We start from the raw sequence: 21734 nt of genomic DNA, 5'->3' as shown, positions 1-21734 counted from the left end.
TGACAAGGCAATCTCTTTAGGGCAGGTATCTACACTAAATACTACCTACAGAATATAGTGCCAATGACATCTTATACTCTGTTCTATATTTTTATTTTTTATTTCATTCTATGTTCTTATACGTCATATATAAGACGTCTTATAAGACGTCATTGGCACTATATTATGAATGATAAAATTATTGGCCCTTGGATAACTACTATCCCGCAGATAACCTATACGAAGGCCGCAAATTTAGGTTTGAAAATAGCTCCATCCATTAAGACAAATAAAAGAGGGGAACACTCTATACAAAATTGGCTCAATCTAAAAGGCTTTTATAAATGCGAAAAATGTAGCAATTGTAAAAATACTACATTCCCAAAGAAGACAAGCAAGGTCAGTTCTACACGTAATTCGTTTTCTCATGAAATAAAAGAATTTTTAACATGTAGTTCAACTGATGTCATATACATTATCGAATGCACCTATAACAAGCAGTACATAGGGAGGACAAAAAGAGCTTTTTAAAAAAGAATATCTGAACATATCACAAATATAAAAAATGGTTATGAAAAACACTCTCTTATCAAAACATTTTAAACAGTTTCATAATCAAGATCCAACATACCTAAAATTTGCAGCCTTCGAGAAGGTCACAAAACATTGGAGAGGGGGAAATCACATTGCCAGGATGTCACGGCAGGAATCAAGAAGAATGTTTGATTTTGACACACTCATACCTGAGGGACTCAATGCAGAACTAGAACTCTTCGGTTGTCTGTAGAAATGGGATGGGTGCCCTTCACTGACGGGAAATCGGAGTCAGGCTGTTATACCAGAACTCCGCTCTCCCCTTGGTGGGAGGCCCCCACACCACACGTCTAGATATGTAAAGCTGTAAGAAAGAATACATAAAAGCATTATGGAAAAATAGAGTGAGGCAAATGAAGAAAATGGTACACAAGAAAATGACTCATTATGATAATTATATGTAACACACCTTGTATCAGGAAAATAACTATATACCCCCATCAATTCAGATGGGAAGCAATTATGCCCCCAAAAAACACACTAATAGATGAAAAGACGCATTGGAAACTCCTTGAAACCACAATGCATTTTTTTTGGAGGATATAAGGCAATATGTGAACAATAGATAAGAAGAAAAACCGATTATGTGAGGATTTGAAGCTATATGATAAACAGGATATATATATGGCCACAAAGATCGAAAGAGAATTATATGGAGTAATGGTGGAAATGGAAAGTCCATTTTGGGTTTTAAATGAGACCTGAAATATGGGTATATAAGTGGGTCGGATCTCCTGGGCTAATATGGCCACTGAAGAAGGAGTTAACTTAAATCCGAAACACGTTTGGTTTTAATCAGGATATCATTTAAAATTCAGGACCCACTTATAAAGATCGATTGCTTATGCTGGAAAAATAAGGATCTACGTGGAGCGCTCCATGGACAATACTGGTACAACCTGACGAACCATGTGAATACTCCAGTAATCTTAGCTCAATCTGCTGCAGCACATGGGACGCCAAGCTAGAGCGGTGATCCCGTGAGTCATCGCGATTCAGCGAGTGCTACTACAGTACAGACAGCACTCGTACACAGCCGAGGGAGACAGAGGTAAAGGGTAAGCGGCACCATTACCATGTGGGATGCCACAGTTAGTATACAACTATCCACCAACAGTGAGTACATGAACCCCATCATCACTGAGGATAGATTATTAAAGAGGAAACAATAATAACTCAAGGATATATGAAAATAATATAAGGGGAACTGTAGACACTGTGGACACAAGTGTTATAAAAATAACTAATCTTTGAATAATGAACAAATATGAATTATCATCAAACAAAGATAAATATATATATATATATATATATATATACATACAGTACAGATCAAAAGTTTGGACACACCTTCTCATTCAAAGAGTTTTCTTTATTTTCATGACTATGAAAATTGCAGATTCACACTGAAGGCATCAAAACTATGAATTAACACATGTGGAATTATATACATAACAAAAAAGAGTGAAACAACTGGAAATATGTCATATTCTAGGTTCTTCAAAGTAGCCACCTTTTGTTTTGATTACTGCTTTGCACACTCTTGGCATTCTCTTCATGAGCTTCAAGAGGTAGTCACCTGAAATGGTCTTCCAACAGTCTTGAAGGAGTTCCCAGAGATGCTTAGCACATGTTGGCCCTTTTGCCTTCACTCTGCGGTCCAGCTCACCCCAAAACATCTTGATTGGGTTCAGGTTCGGTGACTGTGGAGGCCCGGTCATCTGAAGCAGCACCCCATCACTCTCCTTCATGGTCAAATAGCCCTTACACAGCCTGGAGGTGTGTTTGGGGTCATTGTCCTGTTGAAAAATAAATAATGGTCCAACTGAACGCAAACCGGATGGAATAGCATGCCGCTGCAAGATGCTGTGGTAGCCATGCTGGTTCAGTATGCCTTCAATTTTGAATAAATCCCCAACAGTGTCACCAGCAAAGCACCCCCACACCATCACACCTCCTCCTCCATGCTTCACGGTGGGAACCAGGCATGTAGAGTCCATCCGTTCACCTTTTCTGCGTCGCACAAAGACACGGTGATTGGAACCAAAGATCTCAAATTTGGACTCATCAGACCAATGACCACTGAGGAAGGAGCGAGTCTACGCTCCGAAACATGTTTGGGTGAACAAGCATACAAACTGAAGATCACAGCATTGGAGCACCGCAAAGAGACACTCACGGTAAACTAAACTGACCTACCTCCATATATGCGGAACACCGTCAGCTGATTATAAAAGCGAACTGAATACTGGAGGGGCGAACCTGAATTAAGCAGACACGCCGCCATACCACGAGGGACGCTGACTTTTCATCACAGCTGCGATCAGAGTTTCTACAAAGGACGGTCTGTGTTTAAATTCCATGAGGGACGCCGCATTAGGGGACAACCGTGAGTAAAATTATCCTTTTCTATATAACGGAGGAACTACTGGACATATTAAAGGTGCGATCATCTGCACCGTTCAGCAAAGGAGACATTACTTCCAATATCGGTGCCATGACAATGCACGCTTTAAGGATGAACTATCGCTAAAACCATTTATCAAATAACCGTAGACTCTCTATTAATTGCCACAACAACTAATATTGTAACAAGCTGTCTTTAGTTGCTGCTATATAACTATCTTTGATACTGTAATCAATTGCTGCTACAAAAATACCTAGGTGCTGCTATTGGGATAACTGCTGCTACCAATACCTAGGTGCTGCTACAAATTAATATTGCCATTTGTATAAGACTGTTATTATCACTGTTTTATGAATTTTATTAATTTTACGAATGTTTAGTATTTTAAATTGTTCTCTAAATAAAATCTCACTTTCTCATGAACCCATAAATTGAGTGCCTGCCCTGCATTACTTTTTTCTAAATTTCACATAATTGACAAGGGTGAGTCATATTGGGCAAGAGCACCTATTTCCAGAAAACCTTTTTGTTATCTGTTCTAGAGATGTGTCTGCTGCTAGAACTCTGTGTGGCATTGACCTGGTCTCTAATCTGAGCTGCTGTTAACCTGCGATTTCTGAGGCTGGTGACTCGGATGAACTTATCCTCCGCAGCAGAGGTGACTCTTGGTCTTCCTTTCCTGGGGCGGTCCGCATGTGAGCCAGTTTCTTTGTAGCGCTTGATGGTTTTTGTGACTGCACTTGGGGACACTGTCAAAGTTTTCCCAATTGTTTGGACTGACTGACCTTCATTTCTTAAAGTAATGATGGCCACTCGTTTTTCTTTACTTAGCTGCTTTTTCTTGCCATAATACAAATTCTAACAGTCTATTCCGTAGGACTATCAGCTGTGTATCCACCTGACTTCTCCACAATGCAACTGATGGTCCCAACCCCATTTATAAGGCAAGAAATCCCACTTATTAAACCTGACAGGGCACACCTGTGAAGTGAAAACCATTTCAGGTGACTACCTCTTGAAGCTCATCAAGAGAATGCCAAGAGTGTGCAAAGCAGTAATCAAAGCAAAAGGTGGCTACTTTGAAGAACCTAGAATATGACATATTTTCAGTTGTTTCACACTTTTTTGTTATGTATATAATTCCACATGTGTTAATTCATAGTTTTGATGCCTTCAGTGTGAATCTACAATTTTCATGGTCATGAAAATAAAGAAAACTCTTTGAATGAGGTTTGTCCAAACTTTTGGTCTGTACTGTATGTGCACCAGCATATCTTTGAATGTGTTATTATATGAATTGAAACAACATTAATACGTTTGAGCACAAAACTATAAGGTTTTGGTGGGGGCTGTGATATATACTGCTATAAATACTGTACTTTATCATATAAGTGAAAGCTATATTGTAACGGAGAGCCGGCAACGCGCTTTCTCCTTTCTGTGCCGCCAACATCCTGCCTCTGTGCAGGAGCGAGGACGTGGCCGGCGTCCTCGTCTCCATGGAAACAAGGGGCAGGGAGGATCCGGTCGCGCATGCCTCCTCAGCGCAGTCGGCATCCTCGTAGCTGATTTGTGAACTGAGCGCCGATCGCGAGTAATTGGTGCTCAGATGGTTTGGGCTGGACTTGGGTCAGGTGACGCTAGCCCCGTCACGTGACTCACTTGTTCCTGCTGTTTAAACAGGCAGCCTGCTGGTCACAGGTTGCCTGTGATTGGTCTAGTTACCCTCACCAGCCTTCTTTATATATTGAGACCTTGCTTGCTTTGATCTCGGCTTTGTTTGTGACCTCGACCTCGCTACCTCCATTTGTATTTGACGTGACCTCTTGGCTTACGACCTCGGCTTTGTTTGTGACCTTGCTATTGTGTTTTTCACTGTGTACTGCGTGACCTCCTGTTTTTTTAACTTTTTCTTCCCTGAGTCTGTTCACGGTTTTCCCTTTGCTTTTAGGCCCGTGCACGTATTTAAGCTAGGGACTGCCGCCAAGTTGTATGCCGTCAGATAGGACGGGTCGTGCAAGTAGGTAGAGACAGAGGTGCGGGTGGAGTCCATCCGTGACATATATATTACTAACAGTCACATCATAAGTGACAATTACATATTATTAGCAGATATATACAGCCATACAGGATGTTGATATAGCAAGAAAGCTATTGATCTCATTCGTTTTTTATATGATGTTTATATTGTATTTTATATTTATGATTTTAAGTTAGAAGTATATTTTGTTTAGGAACGTATAATATTAAATATCTTAATAGATTTTTATGCTTCTGGGTGGTTCCTAATGAAGAGTGCCTATCTATAATAATTAATTTCCTATTTTCCTATTTCTTGACGGGGTGAGTCATACAGATAGAGCACCTTATCCAAAACAGTCCAGGTGGTGAGCCGTTTATATTTATTTATTTTTGTTTATCCGCTCTATATTTTACCTCTCCTGGTGCCAAATGGTGCCCACTAAATTCAAGGAGAGCAGGCTACAGCTTTAGGGATCATTCACACGGCCGTAGTTCGGCCGTTCCATGCATTGGGGCTGCAATTTGCGGTCCCAAATGGACGGGCACCATCCGTGCAGCTGCTGCAACGGACCCAGACCTATTCAACTTGAATGGGTCCGTGATCCGTCTGCACTGCAAAAAAATAGAACATGGACCTTGAATGGATCCGCATCCATGATGTGAGGTGCACATGGCCAGTGCCCGCACATTGCAGACCCTCTGTTTGCAGGCCACAATACGGGCACATCCGAACAATGAGCCCTTATACTTGCACTAATTAATTCTTTTTAATATTATAGTCGATCCTAAAAAAACTGTGGGATCAGTTCTGACATAGTTATCCTTTCTGCGTTTCTCTACCACACTGAAGGGAAACTTAAAAGGATAGTCAGATACATGAGAACCCAGTCTGTATCAGATAAATGTATCTTCAACTCATATGAAGATACCATTTTGGACCTAAAAAAGAAAGGATGAGGCAGATTTATTGTCTATTGTAGCAGAAAGAAATTGGTCAAAGATGTGCGAATGATCAGACAACGTGCAATATTTGATAAATTTGGCACAAATTACACCAAAGCAGGGGAAAGGGGGAGAAGGCATGTTTTCCATTGTCGTATTTAACCACTTCCTGACCGTTTATTAATTATATATGTCCAGGCAGTTGGCATATATCTCTGCATGGATGTTTTAAAAAGTTTATATAGAGATCACAGCTGCACGCTAATCATGCAGCTGTGGGAGAGGGAGCCCACTGAAAATGATAGCTGGGTTCCCCATGTAGAAAGCAGGGATCTTTTTTCTCATCCATGCCTTCCCCATTGATCTATACACAGAGATTAACAAGTACTCTTAACAAGTACTATGCATAGAGATCCAGAAGCGGCCATGCCATTTCCTGCCCTTGTCCCAGCAATCATGTGACTGCCAGGGGCGGGGAGTCTGCGAGAGCTGCTAGGGCTTATCAGACCCAGAGTAACTCTGCAGTGAGGTTGTACAACAATGTACAACCTCTCTATGAGCTGTATTCTCACAGTTACAGCAGAAATTAGCAATATAAAAAATGTAACATTAAATGTCCCCTAAAGGTTTTGCATGACCTTATGTAGGACATAAAGTGTAAAATAAAATAGTAAAAATAAAGACAAAATAAAAATAAAATAATAATAATAATAAAACCCCCACCTGTTGCCACACCGCAGCTTTTAGCCCCACCACCAGCAACCATAACCCATGCTTCCCAAATATTAAAACAACTGTTAAGGAATGGGAACATCATACATATATATATATATATATATATATATATATAATATAAATCTATAATTAGTTGCATGTTGTGCTACTAACAAAAAAATTATGTGGAAAACACTATTGTCCCCCCTTAGCTTTTACATTTTTCTTGTTATAAAAATAAAACCCAAATTACTAAAATATAAATTATATTTAAAAAAAGACCCATGTATGATTAAAAAAAAGTTCCAAGTTATTTGCATAACCATACGGGGAAAAAAAGTTATGACTTTCAAAGTCGCATGTACTGGAAAAAAAATTAAAATGTGCCTAGCCAGGAAAGGGAGTAAATAAGAAATTCTGGAAGTGGTTAGGTCATTGGTACCTCATGTCTCACCTGTAATTGTAGAACTACAAGTCTTGCCATCAGCAGTGAAGTTCAATGATATCTGAATGAGGCTAGGTTCATATAGGCTGTACCTTTGACCCAAACCTAATTTAACAAAAATGGAACTGTCAAGTGATTTTTTTTCATTAGTTTAAATTTGAACCATAAAGACAAACACGTGTCCACTTTATCAATAAAAAGTGTGATGTGAAATGACATAAAACCATTATGTACACAGTTTCTTTTATGACTGATCACTGATCATAATGAGACCCTCTTTCACAAACGTCTGGTCGTCTGGTTAACTGAAGCCAGAACTTCCAGGTGGATGTTGTTGATACTCTTAAATACTTGGGCTCGATGATATCGCCCAGGGTTGAAAACTTTGTCCAACTCAATCTGATCCCATTAATAACGAAAACCAGAGGGGATTTGGTTGAAACTCCCTCTATCTACAGCTGATTGAGTTTCACTGGTCAAAATGGTGATTCTACCACAATTCCTGTATGTGCTCAGGAATACACCTATCTGGATAGAAGATAAATACTTTAAACTCATGGAAAGAATAATTAATGATTTAGTGTGGGGAAGAAAACGAGTCAGGCTAAAATTGGAATACCTATACAAACCATTGGAATGTGGGGGTTTAAAGCTCCCCTACTTCAAAGGTTATTTTATTGCCGCCCAGTTATTGATGTGCTATGAATGGAAAAATAGTGCACTCTTAAGGAGCCTAGTAGGGAGTTATTCATATAACAACATATTTACTCTTTTGGCAACTGGACTATTGATTAGTCAAGAGCGGGGTTATAAAGAGACTACAAAATGACTTTCTAAAATCTGGGCTACTACTAGAATATGGTTGAGGGTAAAGGGTTCACTTATATTCACGCCTCTTTGGCATAACGTTCATCTACAGATTTTAGATGGTATTGCAACGGATACATTTTGGCAAAAGAATAGGATTTTTTACATTTCACAAGTAGTCAAGGATAGAGAGATTAAGTCGTTCACGGAGTTATCACATAATATAGAAAACCTCTCTTGGTTTAGGTATTTTCAGCTGCGGTCGGCACTATTTAGTTTGGATGATAAATCAATATTGGATATAGACAGTTCTTGTTTTTAAACGATTGGACAGGGATGACACCCTTAAGAATCAAGATTTCAAATATATATAAACTATTACTTAAGGCACGGTTTTGTGATATACAATCACCAGGACAAAGGGCCTGGGAGTTGGATTGTCCAAATATACAATTAGAAGGGTTGGGGAATATTTTTACTAATCTAGGTTCACTATCCCATAATTTCAACCATGTTCTAGTGCAGTTTAGTATCTATCATAGATTATATGTTACCCCTATATGGTTAAACAAATGTGGGCTAAGAGATACATCCAAGTGCCCTAGATGTGATACCTTAGGTGCGGATTACCTCCATATGATCTGGACTTGTCCAGAACTTAGAGAATACTAGAATAGCATCAATAACTTTCTTACTTACAAACTTAAAATATGAATCCCCTTTGAGTCACAAGTGTTCTTGCTGAATGATTTCTCCATAATAAGCAGGCATAAATACCAAAAGATTCTCCTAGTGAGGATATTGTTGTTAGCTAGAATCTTGATCAGCCGGAGCTGGTTTGCTCGGCATACTCCAGAGCTAAACACCTGGATAAACTTAGTCAATAAGGTAAAAAATTATGAACAGATTCTTGATAGGCAGAGAGATGTAGACGAGAAGTGGATTAAGATATGGGATGGCTGAAAGATCTGATTGACTGTAATATTTTATATTAATTTATTTTATTTTATTTTTTCTCTCTTTCTCTCGTCCTGTCTCCTGCCCCTTTCTTCTCTGTTGGCTATATGCAGAGTTGGCATTACCGCAATGCCACAATCAACATATTTACGGTGGATATTCAGTGAACTATCAGAGCATGTGACCCGGTAGATTAGTTGTAGAAATTTCTGTGACAGAAAATCAGTTCCAATAAAGGAAATGGGGTCCTTCTGCAGAAGGTGCATAGGTTTCCACAAATCCCATTCAGTTGCTAAAATTTCTGGAACATTTCCTTACCTGCGGATGAAATTGTTCACCTTGTGTCAAGTATTTATTTCTTCGTGGGACATCTTTGAATTTGATGCCCTGTATTTTCATGCACTGACAAAAAAAGCTATGAATTTCTTATCCTATTAAAGTGTATGGTCAATTTTAATTTTTTAAGAAATCAGCTTATAGAAAACTGGTTCTAGCTTCAGTTAATGTTTTCTGCATCACCCCAGAAGGAAACTGAGCTCAACCGCTGGACATATGTGAAGTGGCCCTAACAGACACAGGAAATGAATAAGTATGTTAATTAACAGAATAAAGGGTAAATTTTGATGAGCATAATCACAGAAAATTGTGACTTTGCTAATTATAGGTTGCAGCGAAAGGCCTGAGCTCCAGGTGTCATCTAGTGGTCGTGTCTTGACCAGCAACCCAGCGGTTCTCGAATGGTTAACTCAGTCATCCACTTCATCCCAAGTGACATCGGCCAAAAGTTGGTGGGTTCGTCAGACACAGCCCTTAGTTGGCATGGCCCAGGAGCAGGCCCTGTGCCCTCACCTGTTCTCAACCTGCCTCTGTCCTTTTCTGTTCCTTCAGCCTGAGAAGTATTATATGCTGTGGGCTTAGCTCCACAATACAGCGAGGATGAGCTACTAGAGGACATTCAACAGCTACTGGCCAGCTAAGACGTGGAGGAGACATCCGCCGTTTCCTCAAGTAGGCGGGCACGTAGTGATGAGGAGAGTGTCGTGGGACATAGTGTTGCGAGCGGTCAGGCTCCTGACCCAGAGACCGTTGAGGAGGACATTAGTGACATGCAGACAGTACTCGATAATGATGATGTAGCTGATCACACTTGGGAGCGGGGTTAATAAGGAGCTTCATCATCATCAGGAGAAGAGAGTAGCAGCTTGCCAGTGAGGCAGCGGCAGAAACAGCAAGTCGCTAGCGTGGCGGGAGTCAGCAGGGTGGCAGCAGTGGGAGTTTTGGAGCCAAACATGCCCGGGGTAGACCAGTAGTGGTGCAGGGGTTCACAGAAGCAGCGGCGGTAGCAGTCAGTCAGTGCGGAGTGTTGGGGGTAAAATCACCTACTCGGCGGTGTGGCAGTTTTTTGTTAAGCCACCGGAAGAGATGAACATGGCCATTTTTAGAATCTGTGGGCAGAAGATGAAGCGTGGCCAGGGTGCCAATATTGGTATCATGGCCCTGCTTCAACATATGCAGCGTCACCATAAAGTGGCCTGGGAGAACCGTGGCTGTGGTGGTCCAGCCTGCCGTAGCAACCGCTGCATTACCCAGTGGCATGCACCCGATTTTAGGCAGTCAAGGCTCCACCACCTCAGCCAAAGGGAGCTGTCTGTCCTTCCCATCATCTGCTGGTCCTGATGTTCCTGCTCCTCCTCCTACTCCTCATTAGTCAGCAATCAATCACCAAAGCGATTGCCAAGAGACAACAGTATGCGTGCACTCATCCAATGGCACAGAAGCTGAATGTGCTCCTGGCCAAGTTGCTGGTGCTGCAGTCCCTCCCTTTCCAAGTGGAGCACTCTGCACCTTTCAGAGAACTGATGGCTTGTGCCGAGCCAAGGTGGAGAGTCCCAAGCCGTCATTTATTTGACAAAAAGGCAGTACCAGCCCTGCACACGTATGTAGAACAGAAGGTGGGCCAGTCCTTGAGCATGTTGGTGTCTGCCAAAGTGCACAGCAGCGCCGACGTGTGGAGCTGTAACTACGGTCAGGGACAATACATGTCCTTTTTGGCGCACTGGGCTAATGTGGCTTCTGCACAGCCACACCAGCAACTCGGTCAGGTGATGCCGCTTCCACCTCTACATTCCCACACCGTTGGTACTGCGACAATGTTCGCCTCTGCCTCCTCATCCTTCACCGTGTCCTCAGCCTCCAATGAAGGGACAATTCACTGTGCCCCTCCAGCATACCACATGTGCAGGGCACGGCGGTGTCATACTGTTCTGCACCTTGTTTGCCTGGGCGAACAGAGTCACACAGGGGAGGAACTGCTCCGTGTCCTTCATCAAGACATCCAATCCTGGCTTTCTCTGCGACAACTGAAAATCTGAACCATGGTGACCGACAACAGGAACAACATGGTGTTGGTGTTGCGTCAAGAAGGGCTGAGCCATGTGTTCAATCTGGTTGTCATGCGGTTCCTGAAGTCTTCCACTCATCTGCAAGACATCCTAAAAATGGCCAGGAAACTTTGCATGCACCTCAGCCACTCGTACCCCGCAAAACACACCCTTCTTGAGCTGCAGCGTCAGAACGCGACTTATATGTGACGTTTCCACCCGTTGGAATTCCACCCTCCATAAGTTGGACCGACTATACGAACAGATAAAGGCCATAAAAGATTTCTTGATGATCCAAGCAGACAGGAGTACTCCCCTGTGTAACTTCAATGTCAGCCAGTGGCAGCTCATGCGTGAAACCTGCCGTTTGCTCAGGCCTTTTGAGAAGGCCACGGTTTTTGTCAGTCGCCAGGACCACGGGATGAACAACGTCATTCCACTGCTTCATGTCCTGGAACAGATACTGGTAAATCTGGCTGGTCAGGGGCCTGGAGACAAGGCGCCTAGATCTCACGGCCACATGAACCCTGTGGGGGCTGAACTGGAGGAGGAGGAGGACATTGGAGCACAAGTAATGTGTAGCGAAATAGGTGTTTTTTCTACACAGGTGACAGGAGAGAGGGAGCAGGAGCAGCCAGAGGAGCTACAGGGCGATGAGGAAGACGAGGCAGAGGACCCAGACACACAGTGGCAGTGGAGATGGAGATAGGGAGTCCCTCCGAGTCACTTGCACAAATGGCCCGAATCCCGATGCATGCTCACTTACTTGCGTAGTGACACCCAAATCGTCACCATTCGGCAGCAGGATGACTTCTGGCTCTCCACCTTGTTGGACCCTCGCCACCCGTCCAAAATGGTGGCTTTTTTTTACACCCGCTGAGAGGAAGGACAAACTGAACTACTATAGAGACATCCTATGTAGTCAGTTGGCTGCTGCCTATCTGCTCCATCGTCCATCCTCTCGCAGGTCTGACCGGGGGATGGGGGCCCTCTGCGCTCACGTTCCTCTGCCATGGCTGCTGTGGCAGGTAGGGGGGTAGGAGCAATTCCAGCTCCATCAGCAGCAACTTGAGTCTAGAGTGGCTGATGAGCAACTTTTTTCACCCGCCTAGTGAAGAAACTACTCACCAGCAGCAGCTAGACCTGGAGCAGGACCTGAACCAGCAGGTGGTGGCATACTTTGATAGCGCCCTGCCACCCCACATTGAAGATCCGCTGGACTACTGGGCAGCCAAGCTGGATTTGTGGTCACAACTGGCAAAGTTTGCCCTGGAAAAGTTGTCCTGCCCAGCCAGTAGTGTGAAATCAGAGCAGGTGTTTAGTGCGGCGGGGGGCCATAGTTACCCCAAGAAGGACTCGCCTGTCCACCCAAAATGTGGAGAGACTGATCTTTGTCAAGATGAATCAGGCATGGATCAGCCAGGATTTCCACCCACCAATGTCTGATGCATCAGACTAGATCATCCATGATGCCACACCAACACATTGACAAAAGAGACCAGTTTCTTCTGGCTACCTGCCTCAGCTACTATTCTGATGCTGCCACCTGCCTGATGCCATACATCTGATGCCAATTGCTCCTTCTTTTACCCACCATCTTCAGCTGGTACTGGTAATGCTACCCACCTCCCCACTCTGTCACCTAGTCACTTTGTGGTCTTCTGATGCTGCTGCCACCTCCACACTATATCACCTTGCCACTCTGTGGCCTCATGATGCTGCTGTTGCCACCTCCACACTGTCATTGTGCCACCCTGTGGCCTCCTCCTGATGCTGCTGCCGCCACCTCCACGCTCTGTCATTGTGCCACCCTGTGGCCTCCTCCCGATACTGCTTACACCTCCACACTCTGTCATTATGTGGCCTCTTGATGCTGCTGCTGCCACCTCCACACTCTCATTGTGCCACCCTGTGGCCTCCTCCTGATGCTGCTGCCGCCACCTCCACACTCCTTCATTGTGCCACTCTGGGGTCTCCTGATGATGCTGCTGCCACCTCCACACTCTGTCATTGTACCACCCTGTGGCCTCCTCCTGATGCTGCTGCTGCTACCACCTCCACACTCTGTCATTGTGCCACCTTGTGGCCTCCTCCTGATGCTGCTGCTGTTGCCACCTCCGCACTGTCATTGTGCCACTCTGTGGCCTCCTGATACTGCTGCCACCTCCCCACTGTCATTGTGCCACCCTGTGGCCTCCTCCTGATGCTGCTGCAGCTGCCACCGCCATGCTCTGTCATTGTGCCACTTTGTGGCCTCCTGATACTGCTGCTGCCACCTCCACACTGTCATTGTGCCACTCTGTGGTCTCCTCCTGATGCTGCTACTGCCACCACCTCCACACTCACTCTGTGGCCTCCTGATGCTGCTGCCACCTCCACACTGTCATTGTGCCACTCTGTGGCCTCCTACTGATGCTGCTGCCATCTCCAGACTCTGTAATTGGGCCACTCTGTGGTCTCCTCATGCTGCTTCCACCTCACCACTATGTCATAGGGCCACTCTGTGGACTTTTTATGCTGTTCCTACAATCTCCACTTCATGACTGGGCCACTATTTTGACCCTTCTTCTGATCTGTCAGAAGGAAGGAAAAATGAGACGCACAACGGATCCTGTCTATGTAACAGCTGTAAGGCCTGTATGACATGGTCCCTATTTTGCATTACAACTGGCTCATGATTTGGTAGACAAAAGCAGGAGTGGGTACAAAATACAGAAGACATGTAAATACTCCATTCACATGTCATCTCTGTTTTGGATCCACTCCTGTTTTTGGGGCTTTAGCAATACTGATGGGTTACTGACCAAATGCTGACCGAGTGAAGGCGGATGCTCCACAGACAGGATCCGTTTTTTGGGGGTTATTGTTCTGACGGATCAGAGGAAGGGCAAATTAATCAGTGACGTCAACACAAAGTTACTGCTGACACCCTCTCCACTCTGTCGGGGGGGGGGGGGGTCAACTTGTATAAGCGTTTAATAGGACAGGTTCTGTAAACATCTATCTGGAATCAGCTGACGACGATGTAAACGGAGTGTGCTTCTTCTTGATGCTAACATTGACCTGTAAGGCTGAATTCACACTTGAGTTATTTGGTCAGTTTTGGCCCTGTAACTGCCCAAATAAGTGAAGTGTGCAGTGATTCTAAGAGCGATGCCTGTCATCTTCATGTCATACTGACTCACAGTATTATTTCACTATCACTATCAAAGCAGACTCCCTATGATGGTTACTGCAAGGCACAGTGTTCTACACCACTATAAAGGATCTCTGCAGCCAGGAAATAGCAGTTTTTTAGCGCGATTCGCCATTAATAAATTTGGATCAAACCGAATTCTTTCAAAAAATTTGACAACCGGACGAATCGTATTTTTGAGAAATTCGCTCATCTCTAGTCTTTATTTTAAAACACAAATCTTGTGATTTGGAGATGAATAAATCTTTATTTCTTGATAGTGCAAAATAGAAATCTGAAGTAGGGATTTAACCATCCCTACATTAGAGCTATGTATGTGTTTCCTAAATATATTCCTGTGTATTGCATGTAATTCCTATGGATACATTACAAATCAGTAGCACTGTATTGTAGGAGCCAAGCTGCTTGTTAGGATCGATTTTCTTCCAGATCCAGACCTTTTTCAGTAATAAACTTTTATCTAATCATCAGATCTCATGTGTAAATAATGGAACACAACCATTTTTACAATATAAATATATTTCCTTTCAAAGGGACAAACATGAGTCAATTTATTTAAAGAAAAATCTGCATAACAAACTGAACCAAGACCAATAACTGCATCCACTGTACATCATTGCTTACTGTATTATAAAAAAAAAATATATATACACAAGAGTATTTTGTTACAATTCAGTACCTGCATATAGATTCGTTTCAAGTCAACTTTCCATGATGGGATCAAACATTTTTTCATAATTTCAAAATTTTCCATTTTATAAAGAAATTCATGTTTGAATGGGGGGCTCTACAAGGAGGAGAGAAGGTGGCACTATACAGTACAGACTTGGGGTGTTGAAATATTCAGTTTAGAAAAATACAAAGGCACAAAATTTAGTTAAATGTCGAATATTAGGAAGGAGAAATGGATGCTGGGCAATGCCATCCCGCCAATTATAATTAGTGATATGAGTTCTGGAGGCTGCCAGTCTGTACCCTGATAAAGGCATAGGCACCAATGCTATAAATACTGCATGATCATCGATTCTAATTAAAGGTGCAACTTACTGTGATCACAACATTTCTATTAATACAGTCCACACACCCTCTTCACCATATTTACTTGGTTCCTGCTCGGCAATGATTAATACAAGTCCATATGTGGTTGAAAAGTTCCAAAACGTTATGTCAAGAAGCACATAAATAGATATACCCTAATAAATCCTGTATAGGTATATACATCTGCATATAATTATCTAGAATTATTAGATTTAATGATATCAAGTCCTCAGTGGTCTTTGCTGCCTCCTGTGTCCTGGTCACTTTGCTCATCAGTGAAACACACGTCTACATCACTGTCATTGTCCTCACTCTTGGGATCTGGTTGCTGGTAGGAAGGGTCACTATGAACCTCTTCCTTAGTGCTGAGGCTCTGGCCAGGATGTCTTGACTTGACATGTCTTTCAAGGTCCCTTCTTCTGACCAGCACCTTCCCACAGTGCTCACATCTGTAGGGTGTGTTGCCCTCTGCATGCAGACGAATATGTTTATTCAGGTTACTGGGGTCCCCAAAGGGCCTTAGACACACCTTACACTTGAGTGGCTTGTAGCCTGTATGAGTCCTCATGTGGATCTTCAGGCCATATTTCCTAGAGTACAGCTTTCCACAGTACAGACACAAGTGGCCTTTCTTGGGCTTCCCACTGGCTGAGGCTGTAGCTAAAGTCTCTAGTCTTCCAGTCCTGCTCTTCTCTGCTGCTATCTCAGAGAGCTGGTGATTATGCATGGCTATCTCACGATCTATGCTGGTAGTGATGGAGCCCAGTTCTGGGGTCATAGCTGGTCCAGCATTAAAGTAAGACATAGACTCCGGGTACTTGATAAGGTTACTGAAGTGGAACTTGAAGGGATAATATGGCGTGTTGTACAGGAGCTCTCCGTTGTACACAGTGAAAGGCATAACTGGGATATTACATTCCGCTGAGTAGGACTTGATGCCTTCAAACTGAGGGATGGAGAACCTCTCTGTGAAGTGTAATCCTGTCTGTGGGATCTGGTTGTAGCGACTGCTGGAAGATAAACTACTGTGGAGACCCCTCTCCACATGCTTGAATGCTGAAGTTTCCTCCAGGTGGGACAAAATTGGAAACCCTCTCAGGCCAGTGGTACAAGACAGGACACTGTTTGGCCCATCACTTGGTATCAAGCACTTGGAGTGGTGGTTATTCACCAGAGATTCATTTCCTGAGCGGTTCGGCTTGATGGTCCCTAAAAGTTTACTGAAGCCCAGGCTGGTAGACTTGGCGTCATCCCTGGTGGAATCGGAGTGGGATATCTTGGCCAAGCCAGTGGGTTTAAAAGCCGACCTCAAGCCTGGATAAAAAGTCATCCCGTTCCCACCACAAGTATTGCCCGCCAGGCCTAGAAATTGTCCATGGCTTCTTGCAGAGTTCAGGCTCATGTCCAGGGCTCTGTCCTGCTCCTCCTTCCTAAGTGCCTTTTTGATCACCCCCAGTTTGTTTAAAGCTGGAGACAACGAGGTCTCCCTCTTAATGGAGTCTCTGCTTGTCCCGTTGGTCTGCTGATGGTTTCCTCTTAGTGTTGGGGTGGGGTTGGTCAGTCCATCAGCGGCTTTGGGAGACAGGTTGAAAATGTCTGTGCCCCTGATGTGCTCATTACTGAGAAATCCTCTGCCGTTATTTAGAGCACAGTGAAAGTGGATGTGAGCTTTTAAGCTGTTTGGAAACTTGAAGGTTCTCCAGCAATACCAGCAAATGTAGCGTTCTTCACCTAAGACATGAAAAGAACAGGCATTTAGTGATCACTTCTGCAGGATATACACAGGGTACTCCAAGACTACTCTAGTGTTCGATCCCTACCGAAGAATGGGGAGTGAATGTGCAAACAGCTATGTGACCTGAACAGGGGCTTTCTATAATCCTGCTGAACTCTGCTGTCCTCTGCTATTAACCCCCTGTTCCCAGCACACAGCTGCTGTAATGGGATCACTGGGATCCAGCGCATCTGCTGACGTTAGAAGAATAGGTAGCGTATGCTGGCGAGTTCCAGTAACAATGGGTTCATGTGATGATGATGATGATGACTATATGAAGGAATCCATTCCTGCTCCCCGACATATCCAACGGAGAAATAGCCTCATCTGTCTGTCATATAGAACATATGTGCATAATAGAAGCGAAACAATGTGTCTGTGTCTGTATATACTAGCGATTTATCTGTCTCTGTATATCATATCTATCAATGTATCTATTATCTATTTATCTATTATCTATCTATCTCATATCTATCTATTATCTATCTACATAATTCCATTTCTACCATCTATCATCTCTGTATTAATTTATGTATACCATGTCTGACTCCTATCTGTCTCTGTATACCAGATCTGTTTATCTATCATCTATATATTTGTTTATATGGTCTGTCTATCTATCTAATATCTATCTTATATCTATCTAATATCTAGCTCATAGCTATCTACCTATCATCTATCTATCTATTTATCTATCTACTGTATCTATCTCATATCTATCTCATATGTATCTATCTTATATCTAGCTCATATCTATCTATATTTCTATCTACTGTATCTATTTAATATCTATCTATCCTTTAGTCTATTATCTATCTGTTCCATATGTCTGTCTGTCTATTTATCCATCTATCTTATATTAATCTAATATTAATCTATTTTGTATCCATCCAGGTGTCTGTGTGTAAGGTTGTACTCTCCTGCAGTGTGACTAAACTGGATTAGGAGGAGACCACATTGGTGGTTGTAATCCTGTTAGTGAAGCTGCTGCTATAGCTGGATTAGGTTGGATCCGTTAAATTGACAGTTCTCCTCCGTTCCTGGCAATGATATAATAATGACCTGAATATTGCGCTGTTCCAGGACAGGACCCTGTATCAGCCGGGAGCAAGTATAGGAACAGCCGCACATTGCGGGGGCTTCACCCGGTGTCGGGAGACCCCAGTGAGATAAGTCCTCCTGAGGTCCCTCTTGGGTGGACTACTCACTATAACCACGTCGGGGCTACATTTCATGGTCATTCATTTTTCAGAATGGATTATTGGGTGATGGTATCGAATGTAATACAATATAGATCGTGAATATGACATGGAGCAGGTGAGCCGTGCAGGAAGAACAGGAGGACGATCTGCCCAGCAAATACTACTAATACTACTATTAAAAATAATAATACTAAGAATACTAACACTAATAATATTACTTACAATACTAATAATGCTAATAATAATAATGCTAAGAATACTAACACTAATAATAATATTACTTACAATACTACTAATACTACTACTAATAATGCTAAGAATACTAACAGTAATAATAATAATAATAATAATAATAATAATACAATACTACTAATAATAATACTAACACTAATAATCATAATAATATTACTTACAATACTACTATTACTACTAATAATAATGCTAAGAATACTAACACTAATAATAATATTACTTACAATACTACTAATAATACTAATAACACTAATAATACTTGTGTGGGTTACCTTTCTCGTCGTGTGTTGGGGTGGCTGTGGTGGGGATATCGAAGCTGTGGGCCAGGGAATTGGAGTACCAGGCTGTGAGCTCCTCTCCTGCCTGCACCTCCCGCATGGTCCGGTAATAGATCTGTGTAGAGACAAGTTCACACATTACAGCTCTGCGGTAAAGGGAAGGGAGTCGCGCGCACACTGGAGCTACATTTACTGATATTCCGCTCTAACGAGAAATCCCCCTTCCCATCAACAGGTGTCTTCCCAGTGTGTCTACCTGTCCTCCTGGTAGATCAGAGAAGGCTTCCAAATTCTGTTCTTGACTATTTCTAGCCGCTCGTATTAACCCTATCCACTCCGAGGCTGGTCCTCCTGATTCATCCACAAGTTCCCCTCGAATAAATCGCACCTGAAATATAAAAGCGACTGATTATCAGGGTGCCCTCCTCCCCATGATATAATGTGTATGTATATATATATATATATATATATATATATATATAGACTGTAGGATATATATATATATATATATATATATAGACTGTAGGTGTAGTCTGAATCTCCCAGCAATCTGAGATGAATGGTGAGCTAACCCATGGGGACCAATCTAGTCAAAATACCATATCAATGTGTCTGAATGGGCATGCAATAAAAGTCACCAGGACAATGCAAACTAATGTGAGAAGCCAATGGGGCCAGATGATGAGGAATACATTGGCAGAGTCTGGCAGAGCGTTTAAACACCATTAAAAGACATTAAAAATCCAAGCGGAACGCATGACAAAAGCTATTGATCTGCGGCTTTTGTACATTGCGGCAATTATTTACCAGTAACTGATTTATACTCCCTTATGTATTTTTAATTTTAATGCATTTGATCTATTCATTTATCTCAACCCTGAATAGCCCTAAACTATGTTTCCTAATTTACATTTTATTGCTGCAATATCTAACCTCTTAATGTAATATCTTCATTTCTTAAAGAATTTGAAGGCGTTTATTCTTATAAAAAATAAAATAAAAGACTACTATATATATATATATATATATATATATATATAACATTATGTAACACACACACATATATATATATATATATATATATATATATATATGTGTGTGTGTGTGTGTGTGTGTGTACAGAGAGAGATCTCAATTTGCAGGACTGAAGAAAAGAACGAAAAAAATTATATAAATATAAAAATATAAATTGTTATAAATGAATATAAAAATATAAATATTATATATATAATATATATATATATATATATATAGATCTTGCATAGGCAATTAATTATATGATGTAAAAGCCCATTTAAATTTTTTTCATTAAAACGGAATTAAGTAAAATTCATTAAAAAAAAAGTAAGGCATGAGTGCAGAAGGCAGTGCAGCAGTACCTTCTTCTTGGGGCCGGGCTCCCTGCGGTCCGTCAGGTACTTGCCCAGCTTGAAGCTCCCCAGGACGGGGCCCAGGCGCAGTCCGGTCGGGATGCGGGTGTCTGCGCTGACGCTGGGGTGCATGGTGAGCGGTGGCAGGCAGCAGTGGCAGAGGGAGGCAGTGGACGGGCAGCTCACCCTGCTGTCTCCGCCCGCACAGTGACGCGCTGCTGAGTGCTCGCCGCTTTTCTATGGGCTCGGGTGGGCTCCCCCTTGGCACCATGATGCTCTAGGGCGCAGAGTTGGGTGAGAGAGTTGAGCGGCTCCAGCAGCTGCACAGCTCCATCCAAGGGGGTCACATGGAGACTTTCCCTAACCCTCCTGCATAATCAGCCCCCATGAATGGGGGGCAGACAATGGTCCCGGCGACCTTCCCATTCCTAAAAATCCAATTTGTCAAGGGCAGAGAAAAGCCCCCGGTGAATGAGAGGTCTGGGGGCACCATTAATCCTCAGCATGGGGCTTTGTCCCCTGGACACTTACGATATTTTAAGTGACAAATCCACTGTATAATTTCTCCATAAATCCTAGCCCCCTGCATTGTCCGGCCACAAACCAGCTCCAGGAGAAGGGGCTGCCCCAAGTCTCCTTGGCTGACTCCTTTCACTTTAATAGACTTCAAAGATGGTTCATTCTCTTCCCTTGGCTTTATGGCAAAGGACTGTTTAACAAAGGGACCAGGAATGTTTGAGGACTTGTTAACTCCTATTGATTCCTGGCGTGTGCCAAACAAAACTTGGGCAGGTACTTGACGGGGAGCACCAGAAACACCTACAAGTTTCCCTAATAACCACAATTCCATCTGCTCCACTGCCTGAGTACTGAGGCGGCCATACTGACACTGGCAGGGAAGCCGGGCAGAGCAGTGGTGCCAATGTATGCTCAGAGCCACCATGGGATGAGGGCAGCACCACAGCCACCTGTCTCATCCATACAGTGCCCTGTATACTGCCAGTCTGGGCACTTCCCAGGCAAAACCAAGTTGTGGAGGAACTAGATGGATGGATAGATAGATAAATAGATAGATGATGGATGGATAGATAGATAAATAGATAGATGATAGATGGATGGATAGATAGATAAATAGATAGGTGATAGATGGGTGGATAGATACATAGATAGATAGATAAATAGATAGATAATAGATAATAAATAGATATTTAATAGAGAGATAGGTAGATATTTAATAGAGAGATAGATAGATAGATAGATAGATAGATAGATAGATACACAATAAAGCAAAAAAGGACAGGCAGCACATCAGTAAAAAAGTGAAATGGAGTGCCAGCTGCTGTAGAGGTGATCCACCAACCAAACCATATAAGTAA

General features: G+C 42.7%; 1 protein-coding gene across 1 annotated transcript; it reads right to left on the bottom strand.

Annotated features, from left to right (window-relative positions):
• Window positions 1-15711: 15711 nt before the first annotated feature.
• PRDM13 (PR/SET domain 13) lies at window positions 15712-20490 on the bottom strand. The gene is made up of 4 exons (XM_044291126.1): window positions 20368-20490; window positions 19245-19376; window positions 18983-19103; window positions 15712-17213 (listed from the first exon to the last, which is right to left on the bottom strand). Exons 1-4 carry the CDS (start codon window positions 20488-20490, stop codon window positions 15712-15714), a joined length of 1878 nt encoding a protein of 625 aa, XP_044147061.1.
• Window positions 20491-21734: the final 1244 nt, after the last annotated feature.

This window comes from Bufo gargarizans, chromosome 4 (genome assembly GCF_014858855.1).
Source record: "Bufo gargarizans isolate SCDJY-AF-19 chromosome 4, ASM1485885v1, whole genome shotgun sequence".
In the NCBI taxonomy this organism is placed as follows: Eukaryota; Metazoa; Chordata; class Amphibia; order Anura; family Bufonidae; genus Bufo; species Bufo gargarizans.
The sequence above is the reverse complement of the archived record's forward strand: the minus strand, read 5'-3'. Positions and strand labels throughout refer to the sequence as shown.

Excerpts from the sequence above, each read along its gene's own strand:
- PRDM13 (XM_044291126.1), bottom strand. The coding sequence starts at position 20,490 with ATGCACCCCAGCGTCAGCGCAGACACCCGCATCCCGACCGGACTGCGC. Across the intron at positions 19,104-19,244 it reads CTGATCTACCAGGAGGACAG|ATCTATTACCGGACCATGCG; the intron begins GTAGACACACTG and ends GTCTCTACACAG. Across the intron at positions 17,214-18,982 it reads CCCAACACACGACGAGAAAG|GTGAAGAACGCTACATTTGC; the intron begins GTAACCCACACA and ends TTCATGTCTTAG.